This window comes from Carcharodon carcharias, chromosome 12 (genome assembly GCF_017639515.1).
Source record: "Carcharodon carcharias isolate sCarCar2 chromosome 12, sCarCar2.pri, whole genome shotgun sequence".
NCBI classification, from domain to species: Eukaryota; Metazoa; Chordata; class Chondrichthyes; order Lamniformes; family Lamnidae; genus Carcharodon; species Carcharodon carcharias.
In genome coordinates this window covers 58,090,306-58,118,059 of record NC_054478.1, presented here as the reverse complement: position 1 = coordinate 58,118,059, position 27,754 = coordinate 58,090,306, and the positions used below count along the sequence as shown (strand labels likewise).

At 41.6% G+C, this 27,754-nt stretch overlaps 1 protein-coding gene across 1 annotated transcript; it reads left to right on the top strand.

Moving 5' to 3' along the window:
* The first annotated feature begins 885 nt into the window (after window positions 1-885).
* On the top strand, window positions 886-26,264 carry LOC121284681 (retinol dehydrogenase 7-like). The gene is made up of 6 exons (XM_041200239.1): window positions 886-936; window positions 1,677-1,809; window positions 3,603-3,920; window positions 21,655-21,913; window positions 25,553-25,716; window positions 26,011-26,264. The coding sequence occupies exons 1-6, from the start codon at window positions 886-888 to the stop codon at window positions 26,262-26,264; spliced, it is 1,179 nt and encodes a 392-aa protein (XP_041056173.1).
* Window positions 26,265-27,754: the final 1,490 nt, after the last annotated feature.

Here is a 27,754-nt window from a genome sequence, read left to right as displayed (position 1 = left end):
CACCACATGGACTGCAGCAGTTCAAGAAAGCAGCTCACCACCACCTTCTCAAGGGCAACTAGGGATGGGCAATAAATGCTGGCCCAGCCAGTGAAGCCCACATCCTGTGAATGAATAAAAAAAATGAATGGTCTTTTCTACCTCGTGGCGAGTTGGGGTTGTTCTGAGATAGTGGTGGGTAGCATGCTGTGGGATGGACACTCGCGTTGAAGACAGGGCCTGTGTTAAGAAAATCTTTAAAGTGCTCCTTCCTGCGGGTGCTGACTGCCTCTCTGCCCTTGACGAGCATCTCTAAATTCTTGGCCAGCAGTGGAGTGGGGCCTTGGGTGTTTGGGCTGTAGGTGGTCTTGACTGCGCTAAAGAAACCTCACACATCATGGTTGTTGGCCAACTGTTGGCTCTCCTGCGCTTTCTCCACCCACCATCTGTTCTTTAGGCAGTATAGCTAGTTGCTAAATACTGAGATAGAAAATCCATAAATTTAATGTTTAAAATATAAAGCCCTTCTAAAAACATAGAATAAACATCTGTGCATTGTAACCTATAGGCACAGTAGTGGGCTTCTTTAAAATATAACTTGCTTCATTTAAGAGAGGTGGCAGTATAATGATAAAGTCACTGGGCTAGTAATTCACAGACCCAGGCTCATCCTCTGGGGGGCATAGGTTCAAATCCTACTGGAATTTAAATGCAGTTAATTGATGAAATTCAATTGATAATTCTGTAATGTCATTGATAGTGTAAAAACCCATCTGGTTTACTTCGGGGAAGAAAATCTGTTGTCCTTGCCTGTTCTGGCTTCCATGTGACTCCAGGCCCACGGCAATGTTGTTGATTCTTAACTGCCCTCTGAAGTGGCTGAGTGAGCCACTCAGTTCAAGAACAATGAGAGATGGGAAACAAATAGAGGCCTTACCAGTGGTGCCTGGATCCCTTGTAAGAATTTTTTAAAATCCAGTTGTCAATTGTGGCTCAGTTGCCCTTTAAGCTGTGGGCTCAAATCTTATTTCAAAATTTACAAAGACACTCAGGGGAGTGTTGTGTTGTCTTTCGATCAGATGTTGAACTGAGATCCTCTCTGTGATCTCAGGTGGACAGAAAAGATCCCATGGCCCTGTTTTGAAAAAGAGCAGGGGAGTTACCCCTATTGTTGTGGCCAATGTTTACCTCTCAATCAATATCACAACAAAGCGGCTTATCTGGTCATTAGTACATTGCTGTTTGTGGGATTCTACTGCTGCATTTCCTACATTACAATAGTAATCACAACACTCCAAAAGCACTTAATTGACTGTAAAGTTGGGACAACCTGTGGTTGTGATAACTGCTATTATAAACGTTAAGTGTTTCATTATCAGTGGGGTGTTTCACTAATAAGCTTATAGCGTCACCTGTGTGATCTCGCAGTTCATTTCATTAATATTTTCAACAGCATATCTTCCACTTAACAAACAATAACAATTTGCTTTTAGGTCAAAATACCTTTCCAAAATTGACTGAAAACCTAAAAAGAATCTCGATTTTCTGAAATCATTGGCAAGAAGAATCGGATGGGTTGGATTTACCTTGCAATACTGGCCAGTTCACTGCTGCCCATTTTGTTCCTGCCAAAGTAGGATTTCACCCCCTCTTTTGTAAGACAGAATGAACTTAATGTGGTCTTGTTTTATTGTCAGGCATCTACCAAAGTAGAAGATGTTTTTGAGAATATTCCCCAGGTCAGTATCTCTAAGTTGCGCATCATTTTTGGCTTCATCCTGACAACTGTGAAGAATTCATTTGGTTATGAGGAATGCTGTTCAGAATTTAGTAGGTTCAAAAATAATGAATGTGCTGCAATACCATCATAATGTTTAAACCAGCTTTGTGTGAACTATTAATTACAAATCTTGTTGAGGCAAAAAGAAGCTCCATAACATAGGAGCTGGGGGTATCTTAATTAGATTTATTTTAATAATCCAAATTTAGTACAATTGAAAGATAAGATCACTGCTCAGTTATACAAAACAAAAATAACACTGCCACCAATTTTGGCTTCAAATAGTCTCTAAATCCTGTGAGTTTTATATCAAGAACCGATAAATTAGTTTTGATATTGGGAAATTATTCAGGTAAATGAAAATGATGGAAATGGTATCCAGTAAATAGGCTTTTAAATTCAAAGTTTTTTTTTTATTGTTGCTGATTCCATGATACAGTGCAGTACAGCAAAGGTTCACTAGACTGGTTCCCAGGATGAAACAGTTCCCCTGTGAGGAGAGGCAGAGAAAATTGGGCCTATATTTTCTGGGTTAAGCAATGAGAGGTGATCTCATTGAAGCATACAAGATTCTGAAGGGACTTGACAAGGTAGACACTGGGAGGTTTTTTATCCTGGCTGGGGAATGTAGAACACAGAGAGATGTAGTCTCAGGATAAGTAACCAATCATTTGGGACTAATATGAGAAATTACTTCACTCAGAATCTTTGGAATTCACTATCCTAGAGGTCAGCAGATGCTATATAATGTTGAATGTATTTAAGTCTGGGATAGATAGATTTTTGGTCTTGCAAGGAATCAAAGGATATGGGAAGTGAGCGGGATAGTAGAATTGAGGCAGAAGATCTGCTGTGATCATACTGAGTGGAGCAACAGGAAGGGGGGCCATTTGCCTATCCCTGCTCCTTTTTTTATGGTTTCAACTGAAAATGACATCAAATAAATAACCGCATAATAAAGCAAAATTTGAATAATATTTGTGAAGGTAAAAATTTGTGGAGCCAAACACAGCCATATGTTGAAAATATTCTACAATGATCCAACCGTACAATCCACGAGTAATAATGTCCTAAGTGCAGTAGTTCAAAGTGAGCCAATAGTTCCTGTAATTCACAGATGTTGCTGTGATCATGCCATGAATGTGTACAAAGCCCAAATAATGTTTACTTTAAATTGTTTTGATATATTTCTTGCAATAAGGACTCACTTCTTTGGATTCAGTGATGTTTATAGCCATTCACTGAGATTCAACAATAGAATCAGGAATTTTCTTTTACTATGACACAAAACCAGTCTCCAAGTTACCCAACAGCTAAACTAGTGTTGGCAACCCTTGTAATTAGATCTCAAGTAGCTTTAGCCTTTGTTGTATTTAATAACTGGCATTCAAAGTTTCCCCACATTACAATAACGACCACTTTAAAAGTACTTAGTTGTTGTAAAGCGCATTGAAATGTGTAGAGATCTTGAGGCCACAGAAATGCAATTCCTTCCTCCATCTCTTTTTCCCTTCCTTCCTTCCTCCCTCCCTCCTTCCACCTTTCCTTCCTCCTTTTCTTCCTACCGTCCTTCCTCCCTTCCCCCCCCCCCTCCCTGCATTTTCATTTAGTAGAATATAAAAGTCTGCTTGATGACTCTTATTAGAAGTTTTCTTGTAAAAGTAATGGACAATGTCCAAGTTGTCTTTCCGTTCACATTTTTTATGAAAAAAATGACATTTTAAAAATAAATCACTCATGAGCTAACTACACCATAACTTATTCATACACTTCTGTACAATTAATATACATTCAAAAGATGTTTTAAACTAATTAATATGTTTCTGTTAGCTGTTTCATTCAGCTCCAGTGCGGATCTCAATTCTAGGAATCGCCATCTTCTTCTGCCTTTGCTGGTTAATTAGAGACAACTTGCAACTCAAGAATATCAAGGAGAAATACATCTTCATTACTGGATGTGACACTGGCTTTGGAAACTTGCTGGCCAAGCAGCTTGATAAACGAGGGTTTCATGTAATTGCTGCATGTTTCACAGTAAATGGAGCAGAGGAACTACAGATAGATTGTTCATCTAAACTGAAGACTGTCAGGCTCAATGTGACCAGCCAAGATAACATTCAGAGAGCATTGGAGTTTGTACAAGCAGAGGTTGGCGATCAAGGTAAGAGAGACAGACAGACCAAATTATCTTTCTCTAACTGTTTGTATTGAGAACGCAATGATTTTTCTCTGTATTCTTTTTGAAAACCCTATATTTACTGAGCAGCAGAGCTTCTGTTTATAAGAGAAAGTGGGTGCTCTGCAAAAACTCCAGGTAAGACCAATTCCTGGAACAGACCCAGAGCAGCACACAATTTCAATGTCAGTTTTCAAGCACATCTTATACTTTAAATACAATGTTTTTTTCTCAATGGAAAAATAACTGGTGATGATCACTGTGTCACCAATTATGCATCTTTGTTTACAAGCCGGTTAAGGTGTAAATAATTTGACAAGAATGAAAAAGTTCTTTTAAAGTTGAACTCTCATCAGGAATTTTTGTTTCGTCAATAAAAACCTTCTGATAATTTATCTAATTCTTCTATATGGGATTTCATGGTATGCAAAGTGCCTACATAAGAACAATCACCACTTTTGGTCACATTACCTCAATAATGATAAATCATTTTGAAAAGATTTGGAGAAGAATGAGCGGAACTAAGTAATGAAGCAAAGTTCCAGTGTTTAAAATTAGTTTTGCTTTAGAAAACTGAAAGGAGAAATGAAATAAGTCTGTCTTCAAACTAATGAATAATAGATGAGAAAGTGAAAAAAATTAGGATCAATTTGCAACACCTTTCAGTGGTGTTGGGAAAAGGAATTAAGTATATCTAATGTAGAGAGCGGCTTGGGAGAGAAGACTATGGAAGAATAAAAATACATTGTGCTGGATTTTTGCTCCTGAAGCAGGAAGCTTGAGTCGGCCCCCTTCATACCCTCCATGTGAACCTATGACACCCACCCATCTTCAATGGCCCCTCATGCCCTTCATGCTAACCTATGCTCATCCACTCATCCACAATGGCTCCTGCTACCCGCCCCCCCCCCCCACCATGTCAACCCATGCCACCCAACCAACCTCCATGGCCCCTTATAGAGCCTATGCCAAATTAGTGCCAACTTATGACAATAAATGACACCCCCACCCACGCCCATTGTGCTTTATGGCCCCTATGCCAACTTAATTCCAACTCATGCCATCCCACCATCCATTGCCCTTACATGCTTCATGCCAACTTACCCAACATCCACCTTAGGAAACCTTTTGAGGGGAAATAAAATAAGTTCTGTCATGATCAGGAAAAATGAAGGAATACATGTATATCTCTATTTCGCGCTGGCCACTTTATAAAATTTTATTTTTCTTTTTAAATGGACAAATGGCTAGGCTGATGAAATGGCCGCCGCTAATGGTAGCTCTGGAAGATTCTGAGCAGTCTAAAAGTGGACAAAGGCTAACACATCAAACCTTGGAATGTAAAATTCCAGCACAAAGGACAATAGACAAGATGTCTGCACCAGCCAGCTATGGACAAAGGCAAAGCTATTTGTGACACCTCATCTCCAAAGTTGTGCTAATGGTTCTACAGTTACCTGTTCAAAACACATGGGTTTTAACAAGAGGCCTCATTCGCTGAATAGCTCAACCCGAAACCACCCTGTTGCATGACCGAGACATGATCTGTTGGAGTTACTTTAATTATACAGCTCTCGGATTCCATCTTCAGTCTGCTGTTTAACATCTGACTGGCAGGCCACACAGAAGCAATCTCTGCAGGTTGGACAACTGGCTCCCAACTCACCTGACTCTGCTGGGAAGATTTTGTACTATTGCTTACAGAACTGATTCAATCTCTACACCGATGGAAAAGCAAGTCTTATACCACTGCTCTTCAACTAGCCAAACTCTGAAAGAATTCCTCATGGGACTTTGGTTCTGGACTCTGGATTCATTTGAAACTATAATTCTTATTTTTATCATGGTCTTTGCCCTGAACCACTTTCCCTTATCCTTCTTTTATTGTATGAATGCAAAAAGGGACAGACATTGGGAAACCCCTTTCCCGTGTTTTGTGTGTGTGTGTGTGAAATAAGCCAACCCTCTTATTTTACCTTAGACCGAGCTTGCTGTGGGCTTATTAATAGAGGATTGGATCACTCCAAACTGAAGGATTGGTGAACATATGTCACCACTTATGAAAGTGGGAAATCAAAAGTCAAAAGCACCTTTCTGTTTGTGAATGGGTCATGATTGGAGAAATCAGGGCTGTTCTAAACTAAAATCCCTCCTGTCTGTAACAATTCTAAATATCTATCATGGAATTCCCTACCTAAAAAATCAATCCCTTTCATGGAAGCCCATTCAATACACTGAAATTACCTCAAGTACTTAATCCTTCACAAAAACAAACATATGTATTCACGACCTCACATCAAAAACAGGTAATCCTTTAATAACCTATTTAAGCTTTAATTAAACTGTGAACTTCCACAGCTCCACTGTGATAATGATAGGCTTTGGAAAGCAGGGAGATAAAAGGTCATGAGAAGGTATAAGACAGGAGCCAGGTGACAAAAGGACATGAGAAGGAATGAGAGAGGAGCCAGGGCATAAAAGAGCATGAGAAGGAGCGAGAAAGGAGCCAGGAGATAAAAGAGTGCAAGAAGAGCGAGAAGGAGCCAGGAGAAGGAGCCAGAAGGCGCCTGCTGGAGCTGGTGATGGGTTTCAGTGGACTGACCAGATTTGGAGAAATTCAAGTGTGATGTTATAGGGAACTAGTTAACTGAATTGGTGGCGAGTATTTTGCTTGTTTTGCTCCATTTATCTTTTAAATGCTAGTACAATTTATTGGTGACTGTAAGGTTTTCTTTTTACTAAGGTTTTTGGAATGGCATTAGTAACGATATTGGAAGCTTTTTTTTATTCATCCATGGGATGTGGGCATCACTGGCTCAGCCAGAATTTATCGCCCATCCCAAATTGCCCTAGTTCAGAGGGCATTTAAGAGTCAACTACATTGCTGTGGGTTTGGAGTCACAGGTAGGCCAGACCAGGTAAGGATGGCAGATTTTCTTCCCTAAAGGACAGTAGTGAACCAGGTGGGTTTTTATAACAATCGGCAATGGTTTCATTAGACTTTTAATTCCAGATTTTTATTTAGGAACTTCTGGACAGCAAGGCGATCCAGGACAAACACGTCCACAGGAAGTGTAAACAGCTAGAGGGATTCCGAATCAAGATTATTGATCTGGAAGCTGAACTGCAGACACTGCACAACATAAGGGAGGGAGAGAAATACCTGGACACTTTGTTCCAGAAGATGGTCACACCTCTTAGAATAGGGTCATCTGTTTTGGACAGCAGTGAGAGACAGGAGGATGTGACCCTGTGTAAAGCAGATAAAGGGAGTGAGCAGACAGTTGTAGAGGAGCCTCAGATTTTGCATTGGTCAAGCAGGTACAAGGTGCTTGCAACTTGTGTGGATGAAAGCGAGGTCTGAAGGGTGGATGAGCAGACTGGCCATGGCACCATGGTACAGGGAGCAAAAAGGAGTGTAGTGATACTAGGGGACAGTATAGTGAGGGGGATTGACACTGTTCCCTGCAGCAAAGATTCAAGACAGCCAGAGTTCAGGACATTTGCTCAGGGCTGGAGAGGAAATTGAGAAGGAGGGAGGAGGCTCCAGTTATCCTAGTACATATAGGTACCAACGACATAGGCAGGACAAGGAAAGTATGACAAGCTAGGCATCAAATTAAGAAGCAGAACCTCAAAGGCAATAACCTCTGGATTATTACCTGAGTCACGTGCAAAATTTGGCATAGAGCAAATAAGATTAGGGAAATGAATGCATGGCTCAAAGACGGGTGTGGCAGAAGTGGGTTCCAATTCATGGGACACTGGCATCAGTACTGGGGAAAGTGAGGGATCTACCTTTGGGATGGCCTATATCTGAACTTTGCTGGGACCAGTGTTTTGGTGAGCCATATAACTAGGGAGGTAGGGAGGGCTTTAAACTAAACAAGAGGACTGAGGGATCAAGCTTGAGTAGATGTAGCAAATCAAGGGGTAGAGTCGTGGTAGGAGCGCAAAATAGCAATATGGGAAATGAGAGTCAGAGAATGGCAGGAAGGGACAGAGAGAAAAACAACTAAGAATACACCAACAGTCAAGACTAGATGTTACAAAGATAACAAAAATGCAAAACTAAAGGCTCTGTATCTGAATCTGTGTTGTATTCATAACAAAGTAAATGAATTGATGGCGCACATTGAAGTAAATAAATATGACCTGATAGCCATTATGGAGATGTACCTGCAGGATGACAAGTATTGGGTCCTGAATATTGAGGGGTATATGACATTCAAGAAGTGCAGCAAGCTAGGTAAAGATGAAGGATTAGCACTGTTAATCAAAGATGGCATTGGTGCAATAGTGAAAGATAACCTTAGTTCAGGAGATCAGGATATAGAATTGGCTTGGGTGGAGATGAGGAACAGTAGGGACAAGAAGTCAATGGTGGGAGTGGCCTATAGGCCCCCTAACAGTAACCCACAATGTAGAACAAAGTATACAAGAAGAAATATTGGGCATTTGTGATAAACATACAGCAATAACCATGGGTAATTTTAATCTACATATAAACTAGAAAAATAAGATTGGCAGTAGTAGCCTGGACAAGGAGTTCATATAATGCTTTTGAGATAATTTCTTGGAGCAGCACGTTCTGGAACCAACCAGAAAGCAAGTTATATTATACTTGGTATTGTGTAATGTGACAGGATTAATTAATGACCTCAGACTAAAGGAACCCCTAGGTAGCAGTGACCACAATATGATTGAATTTTACACCCAGTTTGAAAGAGAGAAGAGTGGGGCTAACACTAGTATTTTAAACTTAAATAAGGACAACTATGTGGGCATGAAAGCTGAGCAAGCTGAAGTGAACTGGGATAATAGGATAGAGGAGAGATCAACAGAGAAGCAGTGGCAGGCATTTAAGGGAATATTTCAGAATATTCAGAATAACTATATTCCTACTGAGAAAAATTCTAAAGAGAGAATCCACCATTCGTGGTTAACTAAAGAAGTTAAGGAAAGCATCAGACTTAAAGAAAAAACATATAACTGCGCAAAGATGAATGACAGGTCAGATGATTGGTCAGAATATAAAGAATGGTAGAAAATGACTGAAGGGTTAATCAGGAGAAACAAATTGGACTGAGAGGAAGCTAGCTAGGAATACTAAAACAGATAGCAAGAGCCCCTATAGCTATTTAAAAAGGAAAAGAGCAAGTAAAGTGAGTGTTGGTCCTCTAGAGAATGACAATGGGGAGCTAATAGTAGATAATAAGGAAATGACGGATGAAATGAGCAAATATTTTGCTTCTGCCTTCACTGTAGAAGATTCCAATTATAGCTGTAAATTATGAGGAAGAAGGGAGGGAGGAACCTGGTAAAATTACAGCCACTAGGGAAGCAATACTGAGCAAACTGATGGAGCTGTGGACTGACAAGCCTTCGGGTCCCAATAGACTTCATCCTAGGATCTTAAGAGGTAGCAAATGAGGTTATAGATGCATTGGTGCTAATTTTCCAAATATTCCACCAGACTGGGAAGTAGTAAATATAACCCATCTACTCAAGTAGGGAAGGAGGCAGAAAACAGGAAACTATGGGTCAGTTAGCTTGGCATCTGTCATGGGGATGGTGTTAGAATCCATCATTAAGGAGGGAATAGCTGGGCACTTAGAAAAACACAAGGTAATTGAGAAGAGTTTTGTGAAAGGGAAATCATGTTTAGCCAATTTATTAGAGTTCTTAGAAGGAGTAACATTCACTGTGGATAAAGGGGAGTCTGTAAATGTGTTGTACTTGGTTTCCAGAAGGCATTTGATAAGGTGTCACATCAAAGGTTATTGCAGAAAATAAAAGCTCATGGTGTAGGGTTAGCATGGATAGAAGATTGGTTGGCTGGCAGAAAACAGAGAGTATGCATTAATGGGTCTTTTTCTGATTGGCAGGATGTGACGAGTAGAGTCCTACAGGGGTCTGTACTGGGGCCTCAATTTTTTACAATTCATATCACTGACTTAGATGAGGGCAGCGAAGGCATGGTAGCTAAATTTGCAGGTGACACAAAGATAGTTAGGAGAGTAGGTTGTGAAGAAGACATAAGGAGATTGTAGATGGATAGCGATAGGTTGAGTGAGTGGGCAAAATCTGTCAGATGGAGTATAATGTGGGAAAGTGTGAAATTGTTTACTTTGGCAGGCAGAATAAAAAAAGCAGAATATTACTTAAATGGAGAATGTCTCCAGAATTCTGAGGTGCAGGGAGATTTAGGTGTTCTAGTGCATTGTCACAAAAAGTTAGTATGCTGTAATTAAGAAGGCTAATGGGATGCTATCCTTTAATACAAGAGTAATTGAACATTAAAGCAAGGATATTGTGCTTCAGTTTTATAGGGCATTGGTGAGAATACATCTCAAAAACTGTGTGCTGTTTTGGTCTCCTTATTTAAGGGAGGATGTAACTACATTGAAGGTGGTTCAGAGGAGGTTTACTAGATTGACACTTGGAATGAACAGGTTATCTTATGACGTTAGACAAACTGGGCTTATTGCCACTGGAGTTTCAAAAGTGAGGGGTGACTTGATTGAAGTATACAAGACCCTAAATGGTCTCGTCAAGATGGAGTGGGAACAATGCTTCACCTTGCGGGTGAGTCCAGAGCTAGGAAGTGCTGTTTTAAAATTAAGGGTCGCCCTTTTAGGACAGAGGTGAAGAGAAATTGTTTTCTCTCAGAGGATTGTGTGACTTTGGAACTCTCTGCCTCAGAAGATGGTGGAGATGAGGCTAAATATTTTTAAGGCTGAGGTAGATAGATTCTTATTAGGCAAGGGAATCAAAGGTTATCGGGGTAAATGGGAATGTGGGATTTGAAACACAAACAGATCAGCCATGATCTTATTGAATGGCAAATCAGGCTTGAGGGGCTGAATGGCCTAAACCATTAATAATGCTATTATGATAGCACTTATGGTCATGTCAGCAAACAAATATTGAAACTGATAGAACAGATTTTTTTCAACTCTCAGACACAAGCAGGCATTTTTTTGAATTTGTAATGAATTAGACAATTGAACAACTTGACAGCTTGACAGTTCTATATTCCTTATTCACCCTTTGAGAGTACTCCCTAAAGATACATAACTCCCACATTGTGGAATCAGGCCCTTGCTGTAGTAAAAATTGGGTCCGTTTGAACTCAGCATTGAGTTCAAATGGCCCTGCTGAGTTTGGGTTTTACTCATGTGTGAGATATGTCCAACCCCATTTTCCCCACTGGTGAAAATGGGCGCCTTCGGAAATGGGACCTCCATATTCCTGTCCCGCTTACCATTTTTAAAGGTCCCCGAAGTCTCCACACCTCTGCAAAAATCCAGCCCATGGTCTCACATGAGCAAGCTTGATGGAATAGGACCGTTTGGAACACTCATTGGCAATACAGGCAGAAGCTACCCAATGCAACAGTGCTGCAGTGGAAGCTCAAGTGAGTTTGTGAGATCTATGCTTGTTGTCATGCAAGCCCAGCTTGGTGTCATGCAGGCTCAACCTGTTATGACTGTGGATATCAAGGCTCAGAGGGGCATGCAGGCTCTGGCAGCAATCCAGCAATCTGTTCTTTAGCAGATTGCTAATGCAGTACCTTAGGGGAGTGGCAATGATTCCGTGGTGCACAAATATGCTGCCTCCTCTTAGGATGATAGCACCCACTGCCACTTTGCCATTGCCCTTGTTGTTGCGTTTTAGCCAGCCAGCCCAGATTGCTGATGTCCATGTTGAGTGGTGCAGTGTGAAACCAGGCCCTCAAAGCCCAGAGCTGCTCGAGGATGTCCTGCAAGGTCATCTGCCATATCTTCTATCGAGAATCAGTAGTCTTCCAGCAGCCACGTTGTAGCTACTGGGGCAGCACACTGTAGGGGCACTAGGCCAGGCAAAGACAAGATGGATAGGAAAGAAATATATAAGAGTGAATAGCTCAGTTTTGTTTGTGTTATCGGAAATATTGTTGAATAAAGTTATTTTGGATTTTTTATTTGTGGGGACTTTTATTTCAGGGTTTTGTCCAAGGGGACATGTGATGGCCTGTTGAAGAGGGATGGAATGGTGGGGAATTGTGGCCCAATGGCGATGTGAGTATGACATTTCAGGGGAATTGGAGTCTAAACAATCATTAATGGACAATCCACCTGGAGCAAAGTGGTTCAGAAGACCTCCTCCTTTCATCATTATGGGAAAGGACAAAGATAGAACAGGAATAAAACAGGAGGTCTAAATTGGAAGAAGACAAATTTTACAAATCTGAGAAGTGAACTGGCAAGAGTGGACTGGGTACAGCTATTAGAAGGAAAAACTGTGTCAAATCAGTGGGCGGCATTCAAAGGCGAGATTCTACGGGCACAGTGTAGTCATGTCCCCACAAAGATAAAAGGTGGTACTGCCAAATCTAGAGCCCCCTGGTTATCCAGAAGCATACAGGCCAAGGTAAAGCAGAAGAAGAAAGCTTATGACAGTCACAAAAGACTTAATGCTGTAGGAAGCCTAGAGGCCTATAGAAAGTACAGGGTGAAGTAAAAATGGAAATTAGGAAAGCAAAGAGAGGATACAAAAAAATATTGGCAGCTAAAGTCAAAGGAAATCCTAAAATGTTTTGTCAGTACATTAAGAGCAAGAGAATAACAAAGGAAAAGGTAGGGCCTATCAGAGATGTACATGGTAACTTGTGGGTTGATGCAGAAGATGTGGGCAGGGTTCTCAATGAGTACTTTGTCTCTATCTTCACTAAGGAGAGGGATTATGCCGACATACTACTTAAGGAGTAGGAATGTGAAATATTAGATACAATAGACATAGTGAGAGAGGAAGTATTGGATGAGCTGGCATCCTTGAAGATGGATAAATCACCAGGGCCAGATGGATTGTTTCCCAGTCTGTTGAAGGAAGCCAGGAAGGAAATAATGTCGAAGGGTCATGAGGACTCGAAACGTCAACTCTTTTCTTCTCCGTCGATGCTGCCAGACCTGCTGAGTTTTTCCAGGTAATTCTGTTTTTGTTTAGGAAATAATGGATGCTCTGAGGATCGTTTTTCAATCCTCGATAGATACAGGCAAGGTCCCAGAGGATTCGAGGTCTGCAAATGTTATACCATTATTTTAAAAGGGTGTGAGGGATCGGCCAGAAAATTAGAGGCTGGTCAGTCTGACTTCAGTAATGGGCAAATTGTTGGAAACAATTTTGAGAGACAGGATAAACTGTCATTTAGAAAGATATGGATTGATCAGGGATAATCCATGTGGTTTTGTTAGAGGAAGATCGTGCCTTACTAAATAGAATTTTCTGAGGAACTAACAAGGAGGATTGATGAGGGTAGTGTAGTGGATGTTGTCCAAATGGATTTTAGTAAGGTACTTGACAGGGTCCCAATATGGCAGTCTGTTCAGGAAATTGAGATCTCATGGGATACAGGGGAAGGTGGTGAGTTGGATCCAAAATTGGTTCAGTGACAGGAAACGAAGGATAATAGTCAATGAACGTTTTTGCAATTTGAAAACAGTTTCCAGTGGTGTTCCGCAGAGCTCAGTGTTGGGGTCCTTGCTGTTTGTTGTATATATTAAAGATTTAGACTTAAATGTGGGAGGCATGATTTGGGAAATATGCACACAACACAAAAATTGGCTGTGTAGTTGGTAGTGAAGAGGAGAGCTTTTGACTCCAGAATTAATCAATGGTTTGGTTGAGTGGACAGGGAATTGGCAAGTGGAATTCAATCTGGAAAGTGCGAGGTAATGCATTTGGGGAGGGCAAACAAAGCAAGGGAATATTCAATAATTGGAAAGTTATTGAGGGGGGTTACAAGGAGATCAAAGCTGGGAACTAAATATCCAGGGGTATGTGACTTTTCGAAAGGACAGACAGGAAGGAAAGAAGCCTGGTGGCAAGAAATTATCTTGGATCAGAATATGGGTGGAGGTAAGAAATAATAAGGGGAAAAAGACACTGGTGGGAGTCGTCTATATGCCTCCTAACAGTGGCTATACTGTAGGACAGGGAATAAATCAGGAGATAATGGGGAAAAAGGCAGGTCCTTAATCATGGGTGACTTTATTCTTCATGCATTTTGGGGAAAATCAAATTGGCAGAGGTAGCCATGAGCAAGAATTCAAAGAGTGTATTTGGGACAGTTTCTTAAAACAATATGTTGTGGATCCAACCAGGGATTGGGATATTTTGGACCTGGTAATGAGGTATGTTTAATAAATGATCTCAAAGTAAAAGATCCCCTAGGAAACAGTGACCATAACATGGTAGAATTTAGCATTCAGTTTCAGAGTGAGAAACTTGGGTCATAAACAACTGTGCTAAAATTAAATAAGAGTAATTGCAAAAGAATGAGGGCAGAGGTGGCTGGATTGGACTGGGGAAGGAGAATGGCAGAAAAGATGGTTGATGTACAATGGCAGCCATTTAAGAAAATAGTTCATGACTCACAACAAAAATATTTCCCAGTGAGGAAGAAGGGTTCAAGGAAGGGATAAACCAACCAAGCAAGTTAAGGATAGTATTAAATCTAAAGAAAAAAAAACATACAAGGTGGCAAAGATTAATGGTAAGGCAGAGGATTGGGTAAGTTTTAAAAACCAACAAAAGATGACCAAAAAAAAGAGGGTGAAAATAAACTTTTAGGGTAAACTGTCAAGTAATATAAAAATGGACAGTAAGAGTTTTTTTAAATATATAAAAAGGATGAAAGAGGCCAAACTGAACATCAGCCCCTTAGAGAACAAGGCTGGAGAAATAATAATGGGGAATGAAGAAATGGCAGCGGTGTTGAATAAATACTTTGCTTCAGTCTTCACGATAGAAGACACTAATAGCATTCCAAAAAATACTAAATAATCAAGGGGCAAAAGAGGGGGAGGAAATAAATAAAATAACTATCGTTAGAGAAAATGTACTGGGGAAACTAATGGGTCTAAACGCTGATAAGTCCCCCGGACCTGATGGGTTGCATTCTAGGATATTAAAGGAAGTAGCTATGCAAATAGTGGATGCACTAGTAGTAATCTTCCAAGAATCCTTAGATCCTGGAAAAATCCCAGAGGATTGGAAAATTGCCAATATAACACCCTTATTCAAAAAAGGAGGGAGGCAAAATAAAGGCAATTATTAAACAGTTAACTTAACATCTGTCATTGGGAAAATGTTAAAATCTGTTATAAAGGTTTTAATAGCAGAGCATTTAGAAATACATAATGGGCAGAATTTTTTGGGCGGATTCGGCAGGGGCAGGTGGGGGCAGTTGGGAAGCTGACCACTGCCCATGGTCATCACCGGAAGGCAATTTCACTCTGGTGGGCCAATTAAGGCCCTCCCAGCATGAAATGCAAGTGGCTCCGCTCAGCACTGCCTGTGCAGGCCCCCCGGGGGAGTGCAAGCATGGCGAGCACGAACTTTGCACATGCGCGCAAGTGCACACTTCAGTATCTCCCTGAGGCACAGAGCTGCCTCAGGGAGATGAAGAGCTTTTTTTAAAAAAAAAAGAATTAAAAAATGTATTATAATATATCGCCTCATGTGACTTGGTCACATGAGCAGGGACAAGTTATTAATAGAATTTTAAAACTTTTATTTTATTTTTATCTGCTTTTGGAAACCTCATGCCACCCGTGGATGAGGTTTCCAAAAAATGCAAAGGCCGCTTGGCATTTTCACCTACCCGTAAGGTTGGATGGGAAGCGAAAGATTTAACTTAATTGATTCTTTAATGGCCTTAACTGGTCTTTTAATTGTCGGCAGCTGTGCTGACATTCAGATGCTTGCCCGATATCAATGTGCGTCATTTCATGCTCGAGCAGGTCGGGCACATGCCCGCCCACCAAGGTGAAAATTTTGCCCAATATAATCAAGCAGAGTCAGCATGGCTTCATAAAGGAGAAATCCTGCCTGGCAAATTTATTAGAATTCTTTGAGGAGCTAACAAATAGGAACGATAAAGAGCAACCAGTAGAAGTAATATATTTGGATTTCCAAAATGCGTTTGATAAGTTACCACACATAAGGCTACTTAATAAGATAAGAGCCCATGGTATTGGGGGTGATTTATTAACATGGATAGAGAATTGGCTACCAATAGAAGACAGAGGGCTGAAGTTTCAGAGGGGAAGTTGAAGGGCTGGCCCACACAGGCGTGTTTCCGATCAGCACCCCCAATCGAGGGCGCGCCGCCGTTTTACATGGCCAATTAAGGCCCGCCCAGCATGATGTCTGCACAGAAGTGCTATGCACTTCCTGTATGGATGGGGGTGGGGGGATTCGCACGAAAGGGAGCATTCATCTCCCTGAGGCTAAGTGCAGCCTCAGGGAGATCAGCTCTAAATGCGAAAAACCTAAAAACAGAAAAATAAAATTTCCTTAACATGTCCCCTCGTGTGACAATGTCACATGAGTTGGGACATGTCCATAAATCTCATAAAAACTTTATTAAAAATTTTTAAAACCTGCATGAAACCTCATCCCGCGAGTGGTTGGACAGGCAGGTCCTTTAATTACATAATTGACTCTGTCAATGGCCTCAATTGGCCATTGACAGGTTGGCGGGCATGCAGATGATTTCACTGCACCCCCGCCTTCCTGAAAATTTAAATGGAGCACGCTGACATTGAGAGATCCCCCCCCCCCAATGTCACCGCGCGTCATTTTACGCGTTGGCGAGCGGGCCCCGTCCCCGCTCACTGACACGTAAAATCCTGCCCAGAGAGTTGGATAAAGGGGGGCATTTTCAGAATGGCAACCTGTAGCTAGTGGAGTGCCACAGGGATCAGTGCTGTGACCATAATTATTTACAAAATATATTAATAACTTGTATGGGAGAAGTGAATGTACTATTGCCAAGTTTGTGGATGACACAAAAATAGATGGGAAGGCAAGTGGTGAGGATGACACAAAGGGTCTACAGAGTGATATAGACAGTGAGTAGGCAAAAACTTGGCAGATGGAATATAATATGGGAAATGTGAGGTTATGCACTTTGGCAGAAATAATAGAGGAGCTGAATGTTATTTAAATGGAGAAAGACTGCAGAAAGCTGCAACACAGAAGGATTTGGGGGTCCTCATGCATGAATCACAAGAAGCTAGCATACAAGTTCAGCAGGTAATAGGGAAGTCAAATGGAATGCTGGCTTTTTTTAAGGGAATGGAGTATAATAATAGGGAAGTCTTGCTAAAACTATACAAGGCACTAGTTAGATTACACCTAGAATACCGTGGACAGTTTTGGTCCCCTTATCTAAGGCAAAATATACCGGCATTGGAGGCAGTCCAGAGAAGGTTCACTGGGTTGATCCTGGGTATGGAGGGATTTTCTTATGAAGAGAGGTTGAGTAGATTGGACTTGTACTCATTGGAGTTCAGAAGAATGAGAGGTGACCTTATTGAAACATATAAAGTTCTTAAGGGGCTTGACAGGGTAGATGTTGAGAGGTTGTTTCCCAATGTGGGAGAGTCTAGGACCAGAGGGCATAATCTCATAGTAAGCGTTCGCCCATTTAAGACTGAGATGAGGAGGAATTTCTTCTCTCAGAGGTAGATAATCCATGGAATTCTTTACTGCATAGGGTTATAGAGACTGGGTTGTTAAGTATATTCAATGCTGAGATAGACAGATTTTTAATCAGTAAGGGAATCAAGAGTTATGGGGAAAAGGCAGGAAAGTGGAGTTAAAGATTATCAGACCAGTCATGATCTCATTGAATGGCAGAGCAGACTCAATGGGCTGAATGGCCTACTTTTGCTCCTACATCTTATCGTCTTATGGCCTTGAGGAAGTGGGAGACCTTGGAGTGCATGTCCACAGGTGGCAGGACAGGTGGGCAAGGTGGTCAAGAAAGAATATGGAACGCTTTCCTTTATTGAGCAAGGTATTGAATACAAAAACAGGGATGTAATGATGGAGCTACATAAAATGCTGGTTAGACTACAGCTGGATTTTTGTGCATTGTTCTGGTCTCCATGCCACAGGAAGGATATAATTTCTGTGCAGAGTGCAGAGGAGATATACAGGAATGTTGCTAAGGCTTGAAAATTGCAGCAATGAGGACAGATTGGGTAGGCCAAGGTTGTTTTCCTTAGAACAGAGAAGGCTAAGGGGTGAAAAAAACAAAAAACTGCGGATGCTGGAAATCCAAAACAAAAACAGAATTACCTGGAAAAACTCAGCAGGTCTGGCAGCATCGGCGGAGAAGAAAAGAGTTGACGTTTCGAGTCCTCATGACCCTTCAACAGAACTAGGTGAATCCCAGGGAGGGTTGAAATATAAGCTGGTTTAAGGTGGTGGTGGTGGTGGTAGTGGTGGGGGGGGAGGGGTGGGGTGGGGGGGGGGGGGTGGGTGGGGGGTTTGGGTGGGGGGAGAGAAGTGGAGGGGGTGGTGTGGTTGTAGGCAAAAGCAGTGATAGAAGTAGATCATCAAAATAGAAGCAGATCATCAAAAGATGTCACAGACGGCAGAACAAAAGAACACATAGGTGTCGAAGTTGGTGACATTATCTAAACGAATGTGCTAATTAAGAATGGATGGTAGGGCACTCAAGGTATAGCTCTAGTGGGGGTGGGGGGAGCATAAAAGATTTAAAAATATTTAAAAACAATGGAAATAGGAGGGAAAAAGAAAAATCTATATAATTTATTGGAAAAAAAACAAAAGGAAGGGGGAAGAAACAGAAGGGGAAGAAACAGAAGGGGGAAGCATCCCCACCCCTCTTCTGTTTCTTCCCCCTTCCTTTTGTATTTTTTTCCAATAAATTATATAGATTTTTCTTTTTCCCTCCTATTTCCATTATTTTTAAATATTTTTAAATCTTTTATGCTCCCCCCACCCCCACTAGAGCTATACATTGAGTGCCCTACCATCCATTCTTAATTAGCACATTCGTTTAGATAATGTCACCAATTTCGACACCTATGTGTTCTGCCGTCTGTGACATCTTTTGATGATCTGCTTCTATCACTGCTTTTGCCTACAACCACACCACCCCCCTCCACTTCTCTCCCCCCACTCAACACCGCCCCCCCCCCCCCCCCCCACCCCCACCCACCCAAACACCTTAAACCAACTTATATTTCAACCCTCCCTGAGATTCACCTAGTTCTGTCGAAGGGTCATGAGGACTCGAAACGTCAACTCTTTTCTTCTCCGCCGATGCTGCCAGACCTGCTGAGTTTTTCCAGGTAATTCTGTTTTTGTTAAGGCTAAGGGGTGATCTAGTTGAGGTGTACAAAATTATGAGGGGCTTAGATAGAGTGGACAGGAAAGATGTGTTTCCCCCAGCTGAGGGGTCAATTACCAGGAGGCATAGACTTAAGGTGATTGGTAGAAGAATAAGATGGGACATGAGGAAAATGTTTTTCACCCAGAGGGTGGTGGGCATCTGGAATTCACTGCCTAAGTTGGTGGTTGAGGCTGAAATACTCAACTCATTTAATAGGTACCTGGATCTGCACCTGAAGTGCTGTAACCTACAAGGCTATGGACCAGGTGCTGAAATGTGGGATTAAAATGAGTGGCCTGTTTCTTTTTTCTCTTTTTGGCTGGTGCGGACATGATGGGCTGAATGGCCTCTTTCTGCACTGTAAATTTCAATGGTTCTATGGTTCTATCCACCTCCTCCTTTTCATTCTCCTCTTCTTCCACCTGCTCCTCTTCCTCCTCTTTCTCTTTCTTCTATTTCTCCTCTTGCTCCTCCTTTTATTTCTCCTCCTCTTCTTCCTCCTTCTCCTTTTTTGCCTCCCTCTTCTTCCTCCTTGTCCTCCTTTCCCTCCTTCTCCTCCTCCACTTCCTCCTCATCCTCCTTCTCCACCCACTGAAGGCCTAGTGGCAAGCGCTGCGTCCTCATGAACGCAAGCTTGTGGAGGATGCAGCAGGCCACTATGAGTTTGGAGACACTCTGTGGCGAATGTTAGAGGGCTCCTTCCACCAGCAGTCCAAGCAACAAAACTATTGTTTCAGGATTTGAATGGCTTGCTCCACGATGTTCCTGATGGCAGCATGACTCTTGTTTCTGGTGTACTGTTCATTCATCATCAGGTGGTGGAGGGAGTCACAGGCCAGTTTTAGAGCAGATTTCCCTTGTCACCAATGTGGTTGTCAATTTCACCTGAAGATAATGTATGTGGCTGAATGAATGAATCATGACTGCTGCCTGGATAGCAAGTTTTCACTGATGAGGTGCTCTGTGCATGGTCACATACCAACTATAGGTAGCCCTTGTGGTTGTGGTAAATCACTTCATTGGGGTCCGTAGAGCCGCGTACACACAGTTGATGGCATGCTGCATCTTTAGGAATCCCACTCTCCCAGTAAAGGCACATGTTCACTCCTTCTTCTCCCTAGTAAAAGAGAAGGTTATGAAGTTGCCTCTCCTGGCATATAGGGTATTTTTCACCTCCTGAATGCAGTGATGCACTGCAAACTGTGAAATTCATGCAATATTGTCTGTTCCCACCTGGAAAGATTTACGGACATAGAAATTGAGACACGATGATCTTCATGGACACTGGCAGTGCTGTCCTTGCCCTGCTTGTGACTTTAGGTCTGGTTGTAGGAGGTACCACAGCTCCATCCACTGCCTCCTTTGTAAAATGTTGCAAAACCAGACATTGCTCCTGGCTGAGATGGAGATAAGAGAAGCCCCTTGGCGGATACGGCCTTTTATTGAGATCTCTCTTCCCCTTTCCTTTGTCTACAGCTCCCCATCTTTGCTACCTTTGCTCCATATCCTTGTTGCTCTGCAGCCCAAGGAGGACTGTAATGATAGCCCACATTACTGAAAGCATGCTTTCTCCTGACAGATCTTTCAACAACACTGCCCTCCTTGTCAATACCCAAAAATCTTTGCAAATTCCTCCAAGAACCCTCAACATAGTACCTGCATTCACTATATAGCAACAAAAGAAATTCAGAAGCACGTTACCTGGAAGTTCCATAGTGATTTCTTTAAATTACACTAGTGTCAATGAATGCATGTTCAGCTAAGAGTGATTAAGGCTGGGCATTAACAGGACCAGTGAGGTCCAAAATGGCAGCTCATTGTTCAAATCACCAGGAGACACTGTTTGATGTCACGATCTTCCCATTCTGTATGCTTCCGGCACATGAATGGCATGCCTACTCTGGTGCCTTCACAAATGTGGCACACTGCGTGCGCCCACACCAAAAGTGATCAGAAGCTGTTCGACTGACATTTTTGGAGTTCCAGGCTTCTGTGATGCCTGCACCAGCAAATTTTGCAGTGAAAATGTTTTACCATAGGCAACTGTTGAAGTTAAGACTATGGCATTATTTGAAAGGCAATTGGATGAATATTTGAAAAGGGAGATTATAAAAGAATTCATGGAAAGGCAAGGAAATGAGATCAGGGCAGAAATCCACTGAACTAGTATGATTGGCCAAATGGCCTAATTCTGCACAATTTCTATGATTCAATCCGTAGAACTAACTTAATGAAAGAACCTTCATTTATACGGCACCTTCATGACCTCCCAAAGTGCTTCACAACCAACAAATTATTTTTGAAATATGGGCACTATTTATTTTTGAGATGTTCCACAGATTTTAGAACTACAACAACAACTTGCATTCATATAGGGTCTTTAACATACTAGAGTCATTTCTTGGATCAATATCTAATAACTAAAAGTCCTGCTCATCACCTTTGTCTATTTCTATGTGAAATAATGATGTGGCCCTCAACAGACAATGCAAAACCATTTAACATTGTTTATCCAACCTGCAGGTCTATGGGGTTTAGTGAACAATGCTGGAAGAGTAATTCCAATAGCACCCACAGAATGGCTGACTGTGGAAGATTTTACCAGAATCTTGGATGTTAATCTAGTTGGACTTATTAATGTCACCCTTCATTTCCTTCCACTGGTGAAAAAGGCAAAGGGAAGGATTGTGAATGTTGCTAGTGTCATGGGTCGTATTTCATTTGCCGGTGGTGGATACTGTTTATCGAAATCTGGTGTGGAGTCTTTTTCAGACAGTTTAAGGTAAGTGTCCAGTAAGCAATCTGGCAAGCAAATTGTAAATGACAGTATTGAAGAATTTCATAGAGTCATAACGGCATCAAAGGAGGCCATTCGGCCCTTTGAATCCAGTCAGTTTCTGATCTCCACCAATGACCTTAGCCTAATGTGAAGACTCATGAACATCATGACTTTGAATTTCCACAGGGTTTTCCCAATCTCCCAATCCCGTAACTTTGGCAGAGGCTGGTGGAGCTCCAGGGGAAATGCCACAAATGGGTGTTTTTATGCATTTATGTTAATTTTCTAGGGATTCTGCTGATCTACAAGTGTATTGTATTTCTTTGCAACCACCTTTAATGTAATCCCAAATGAACTGTGCTGATTCATTAGAGCACCAGTTACCCCAAGTTGTATACACCCTGCCCATGTATGGTGTATATGTGTTCAGTCTGGTTTATCCTGCCTACCTCCCCTTCAGGACATTGTGGCTTCTACTCTTAACCACATAACCCCAGTGGGAGAAAGAATTGAAATAGTGTAGCTACTGGATGACAGTGCCTAACTCCAGGAATGGAGTGATTCAACACCTCCTTGTGCTGGGTTAATAGATGGCCTTGAAATTATGGGCACCACAGGTTGTGTTATGGTAGCAATATAGACCCGTATGTCTTTGGTGAAAATTCAACTTATTTAAGTGAGATTAGTAGTAATGTGTATGTGACGTTGGGTAGTATCTAATTATGCTCCTGGGAGTGGGAAATGAGATGGATGGGGACACTTAATTGTCCAGGAAGCGAAATGATAGCTTTCCGACGGCAGGATGAAAGCTGGGAATTAAATTGATGATGGATTAAAGGCAGATTATAGTTCTCAATGGCAAGCAGTGGGAACCTATTTTTAATGCATTTGCATGGCATGCATATTTATTAAAGCACATGGTCACTAGATTAAACTGTGCCTTTGAGGTGAAGTCAGTAGCAAATGAGAAACAGGTGCCTTTAGATTCACGACTAGTCAAAGGTGACATGCAACAGGCAAGGTAGTCTACCTGGTGACTTGGAGTGAGTAGGAGCTGAGTTTCCTGTAGAAAGCATTCTTGGATCAGGGAGAGGAAGTTGAATTGTTGCACTGAGCTTGGATGGCAGCTGTCTTGGGAGATGAGGTGTGATTGTCTATGGTAGGGAAGGTAGTGGTTGTCTAGAGCTTGTCAAGGCATGGCTGTGCATGGAAGGGAGGTCAGGTTGGACCTAGGAGGGTCCGTGGGAGACAGAGGGAAGGAGCTGAACCACACAGGGAAGGTCAATCTCTACTGAGGCAGATAAGCATGATAGAGGGGAGATCAAGGGTGATTGAGGGCAGATTATTGTTAAGGTTGAGAGAGTCCAGGGTGACCAAGGGCAGGTCAAGGATGATAGAGGGAAAGTCAAGGATGATAGTTGGCAGATTGTGGGTGGTGGAGCAGGTCCAATGTCCCGGGGATCAACTCTAGGTTGACAGACAGTTGATTGAGGGTGATGTCGGGTAGCTCCAAGGTCATCAAAGGCAGGGCAAGAGAGATGGGAAGAGGGCGGAGGCGGATGGAGGGAAGGTCAAAGGTGACTGAGGGAGGGTGCAGGGTGATGGCTAGCAGCTCCAGGGATCCAAGCGTGGTAGCTGAGGATGGGGTGGCAGCAGCTCCAATTTAAATTCTTCCTCTCAGACAGGCAGTATGATGGTGCTGGCTTGCAGGGAGTGGATGCCTGTTTGGGTACCATTTAAATGTGGCCAGACCTTTGACCCCATGAGGTAATGGAGGGTCAGCAGCTTCCCACACAATTGGCCAGGCCCCCTCAACTGTGCATAGCTAACTGGCTGGCCAGTACATGATTGTGCATGACTAGCTGCCCCGCATCTGAACAGAAGTCCCGTGCAGTTCCAGTCGTGCTATCAAGTCATCCACTGGTGCACAGAATTCCACCCATCTTCTTGAGAGGCATCTCCATTATCCATGCTGAGTCCTGCTGCAGGGGACTCCATTACTATGCCCAGACATTTGCTTTTAAATAGAACCTAAGCAGCAATAAGGTTGGTCAAACACTCAAACAATCTCAATCTGATTCCAGTCAGCTGTCCGCCTGCCAACCTGTCAATGACCAATGAGGCTATTGACAGGGTAATTAAAGTAATTAAAGACTTACCCCAGCGGGCTCCAGATTATTGATGAAACTTCATCCACTAGCGGGATGAAGATTCATGTCCGTGTTGTAAAAAATTAATAAAGTGTATGTGTTCTTTATTAAGATGTCCCATCTCATGTGACATTGTCACGTGAGGGGGACATGTTAATAATTTTTTAATGTTTCTATTTTTAATGTTTTTGACACTATCAGTATTCTCCCTGAGACAGGACTTTGCTTCGGGGGGAAGTGCACTCTTGCGCGCGCAGCGCACTTTGACAGCTGGGGATTCCCTCTCCCCCCCCCCTGCATAGGAAGCGCATAGCACTTCCCGTTAGGGATGCTGCTGGGCGGGCCTTAAAATGGCGGCAGGCATCACTTCAGTGGCGGGGGTTGGCTGCTGGCCCACCGCCAAGCCGGTGGGGCCTGCATGCCATCCAAGGGCAAGATTCTGCCCAAAGTGCTATCACAAAAGGAAAGAAAATATGCCACAGATCTAGGTCTTCGTGGACAGCTTTCCTTAAGTATTCTTACATTGCCGCTAACCGCAAAGTCTGAGCCAAGAGAACAAGAATGCTTCCTTTACTTGGAATGCTTCAATAAGGATCTGCTTCACTAGACAAAGTTTCAACCTTTAGCTGCCTAACTAAGCAACAACATTTATTTATTAACAAAATTTTATTCTTCAATAATGATTCTAAAGTGGAAGCCAGCAAAAGTACGTGATAGACAAAGGTCACACAGGCATACACAGTACCAAAGGAGCATTGTTATTCTTTTAGAGATGTTTCTTAACTCTCAGCTACTCAAAAAAGAAAAAGATTTTAAATAATTTTCTTCAGAGGAAAGATTTCTTCAGGGGTACATTTACACTGCACCCATGATAGTTCAGTGTGACTACAGCCAGAAGCCAGTGTCAGGGGCTAAGCTGACATGGAAATAAAGCAACAAGACTTTCTAGAAGAGAACATCTTCAGTCAATTGGGCATTCCCGTTTGACTTGGAGTCCAATTTTCATGTTTCATGAAGCAGTTTGGACTTCCCAGTGATAAAATTGTCGTGTACAAATGCATCTTTTGATAATGTGACACTTCGCTATTCGAAAAATGTTGAATAAAAACAGAAAGTGCTGGAAATACTCAGCAGATCTGGCAGCATCTTTGGGGAGAGACCCAGTTAACATTTCAGGTCGATGAAACTCTGATGAAATGTCATCAACCTGAAAAGTTCAATCTGTTTTTCTCTCTCACAGATGCTGCCAGACCTGCTAAGTACTTCCAGCATTTTCTGTTTTTATTTCAGGTTTTCAGCATCGGCAGAATTTTGTTTTTGTGATTAGTGTTAACATCAGGTATAGGTATAGGATAAGGAGAGAAATAGGATTTGGATTTTTAGAGGCAGTTAGCTTGCTTGAGCTCCTTCCTCTTCCAGATTTACATTTACAGCATTTACCAAAGCTTTTGGAGAGGTAGGTCAAAGTGAATTCTTGTGATTTTCTGTGCAGGAGGGATATGCAGCACTTTGGAATCAAAGTCAGCATTATTGAACCAGGTTTCTTCAAAACAGAAGCTACAAACTTAGAACTTGTTGAGAAAAATCTCCTACAGCTTTGGGAGAGACTCACTCCTGAGACCAGGGATCAGTATGGACCAAAATATTTTGATAATTGTAAGTATGTTTATTAGTAACTCATTTGCTCCTAATACATGAATGGCCATCCCTATTTACAAAGGTGTCGTCCTGTTGTGACTGATCTGTTATTTGGTACTTTTAGTATTTTAATATTTTAAATGCATAGTTTTTGTTTACATTGTGATAATGTGTGTTGCTTTGTTTGCTAAGTTGAAACTGCAAGTTCAATTGCAACAAATTGTAATTCTTATTCACAAAGTGAGATCATCCTGTTCAATAAAATGCTCTGAGCAACTTTTTCAGGATAACTTGCAAGTGCTTGTTTTCTAGACATTAAAATACAACGATTTTCAATGCTCTCACTGTGTTCTACTGACCTTGCGAAAGTGACTAACTGCATGGACCATGCTCTGACAGCCAAGTATCCGCGGACACGTTACAGTGCTGGATGGGATGCTAAGCTTTTCTGGATTCCCATCTCCTATGCACCATCATTTCTAGCAGACTGCATGCTACGTTTGTTGTTACCTACCCCTGTATACAGTTTGAGAAAATCAAAATCCAGAAACATAGTTGATGTATAATTACAGTAATTGAATTGCCCACACTGGCATAGGCACCATATATAACATAAATATCAGATAACATTTTTCTAAGTTTTTCACTGGGTAATGTAGGTCTTGTTCACAAACAGAATAATTAGAAGATAGTGCTTAGATTTTATTATGTGTTAACTCTTTACAACTCCCAAGTAAGAAACTCAGGAAAAGTTAGAGAGATTACATTTATGCCTGTAATAATAAAGTATAGCCAATTTCTCCTCATGTTGTTTAGATAAGTGTGGTTCAGTTCTGAGTTTGAAAAGATTGTAAAAGTGGTACTTTTGTTCAGATTCCATTTTCCAACTTGGAGCTGTTGGAATATTTGCCACTGAGAATGGATTAATAGTTGTAAGGCTCTGCCTTACGTTGCTCTCAAGTTTTGTGCAATGGCACTTTCACACAGGATGCTACTGAGATGTTTCACATTGGTGTTTCATTTCACTGAGGCTTACAGACATTAATTGTCTCACTCAAAGAATAAAACCATATTCTACACAAGTGAGGCCTTGAGTATTTATCTAAAATTTAGAGACCACACTTGTTCTTTAGTCCCTTTAATTTATGAGAACCCAAAGTATATTTTGTGTTTAATAACTTTGAACATCTCATTCAATAGCTGGATCTATTTAACATAGCAAATTATTAATGCAAATTTTGGAATAATAAATTGAATGGGTCCAGAAACTACGCTTACCCTAGCAAACATATACTAGTAGTATCACATTATATGTTTTCTAAAAGTGCAATTTTTAATGTTTTGTCTTTTGAACTATTTAGTATAATACAGTTTCTATTTTTGAATACTGAATATTGTTTTTCCCATGGAATAGCTTTATTTTGCATTGTTGTATCGCCAGTATCCTATCAAGAGAGATCTGTAGCTATTTCTAAATATCAAAGTGAATAAAAACCGAACAGTATCTAGAAAAGCAAGCATATGTATAGTTTGCATGGATTAAAGCTCTTCTTGATGTATTTGTTTTTTTTTCAAAAAATTCTCCCTCAAAAAACCCAGCTCCTTCACACTAAGCCTAAATGAATGTCTGTGGACAGGACAGAAAACACACATAATAAAGATGCCTGGAAGTGAATTACAGAGTTCTCTACCTGAAGTGCACCTGTACTTATACACCTGCTCGCCTGCTGAAGCAAATGCAAATCAATAAAGTCCAACTTCTTTACATGTCTATAATTCACCTTAAACCATCCATAACATATCTGAACACTTTATTGACTTGCTATATTCAATAAGGCAATAAAATAAAGTATGGTGTTCAAGGATCTGAATGAAGAAACTATTGAAGTGAAACCATTATTGTAAATACCCCCCATCGGCAGGGGGAGGTGGGGGCGGGCAGGGGCTGTTGCTAACCCGATCAACGCCCCCAATCGGGGCTGAACCACCATTTTATGTGGGTGGGCCAATGCCCAGCGTGACGCGCGTCCGGAAGCACTCAGCACTTCCTGTGCAG

Excerpts from the sequence above, each read along its gene's own strand:
- LOC121284681 (XM_041200239.1), top strand. The coding sequence starts at position 886 with ATGAGAGATGGGAAACAAATAGAGGCCTTACCAGTGGTGCCTGGATCC. Across the intron at positions 21,914-25,552 it reads TCTTTTTCAGACAGTTTAAG|GAGGGATATGCAGCACTTTG; the intron begins GTAAGTGTCCAG and ends TTTTCTGTGCAG. Across the intron at positions 25,717-26,010 it reads ACCAAAATATTTTGATAATT|ACATTAAAATACAACGATTT; the intron begins GTAAGTATGTTT and ends CTTGTTTTCTAG.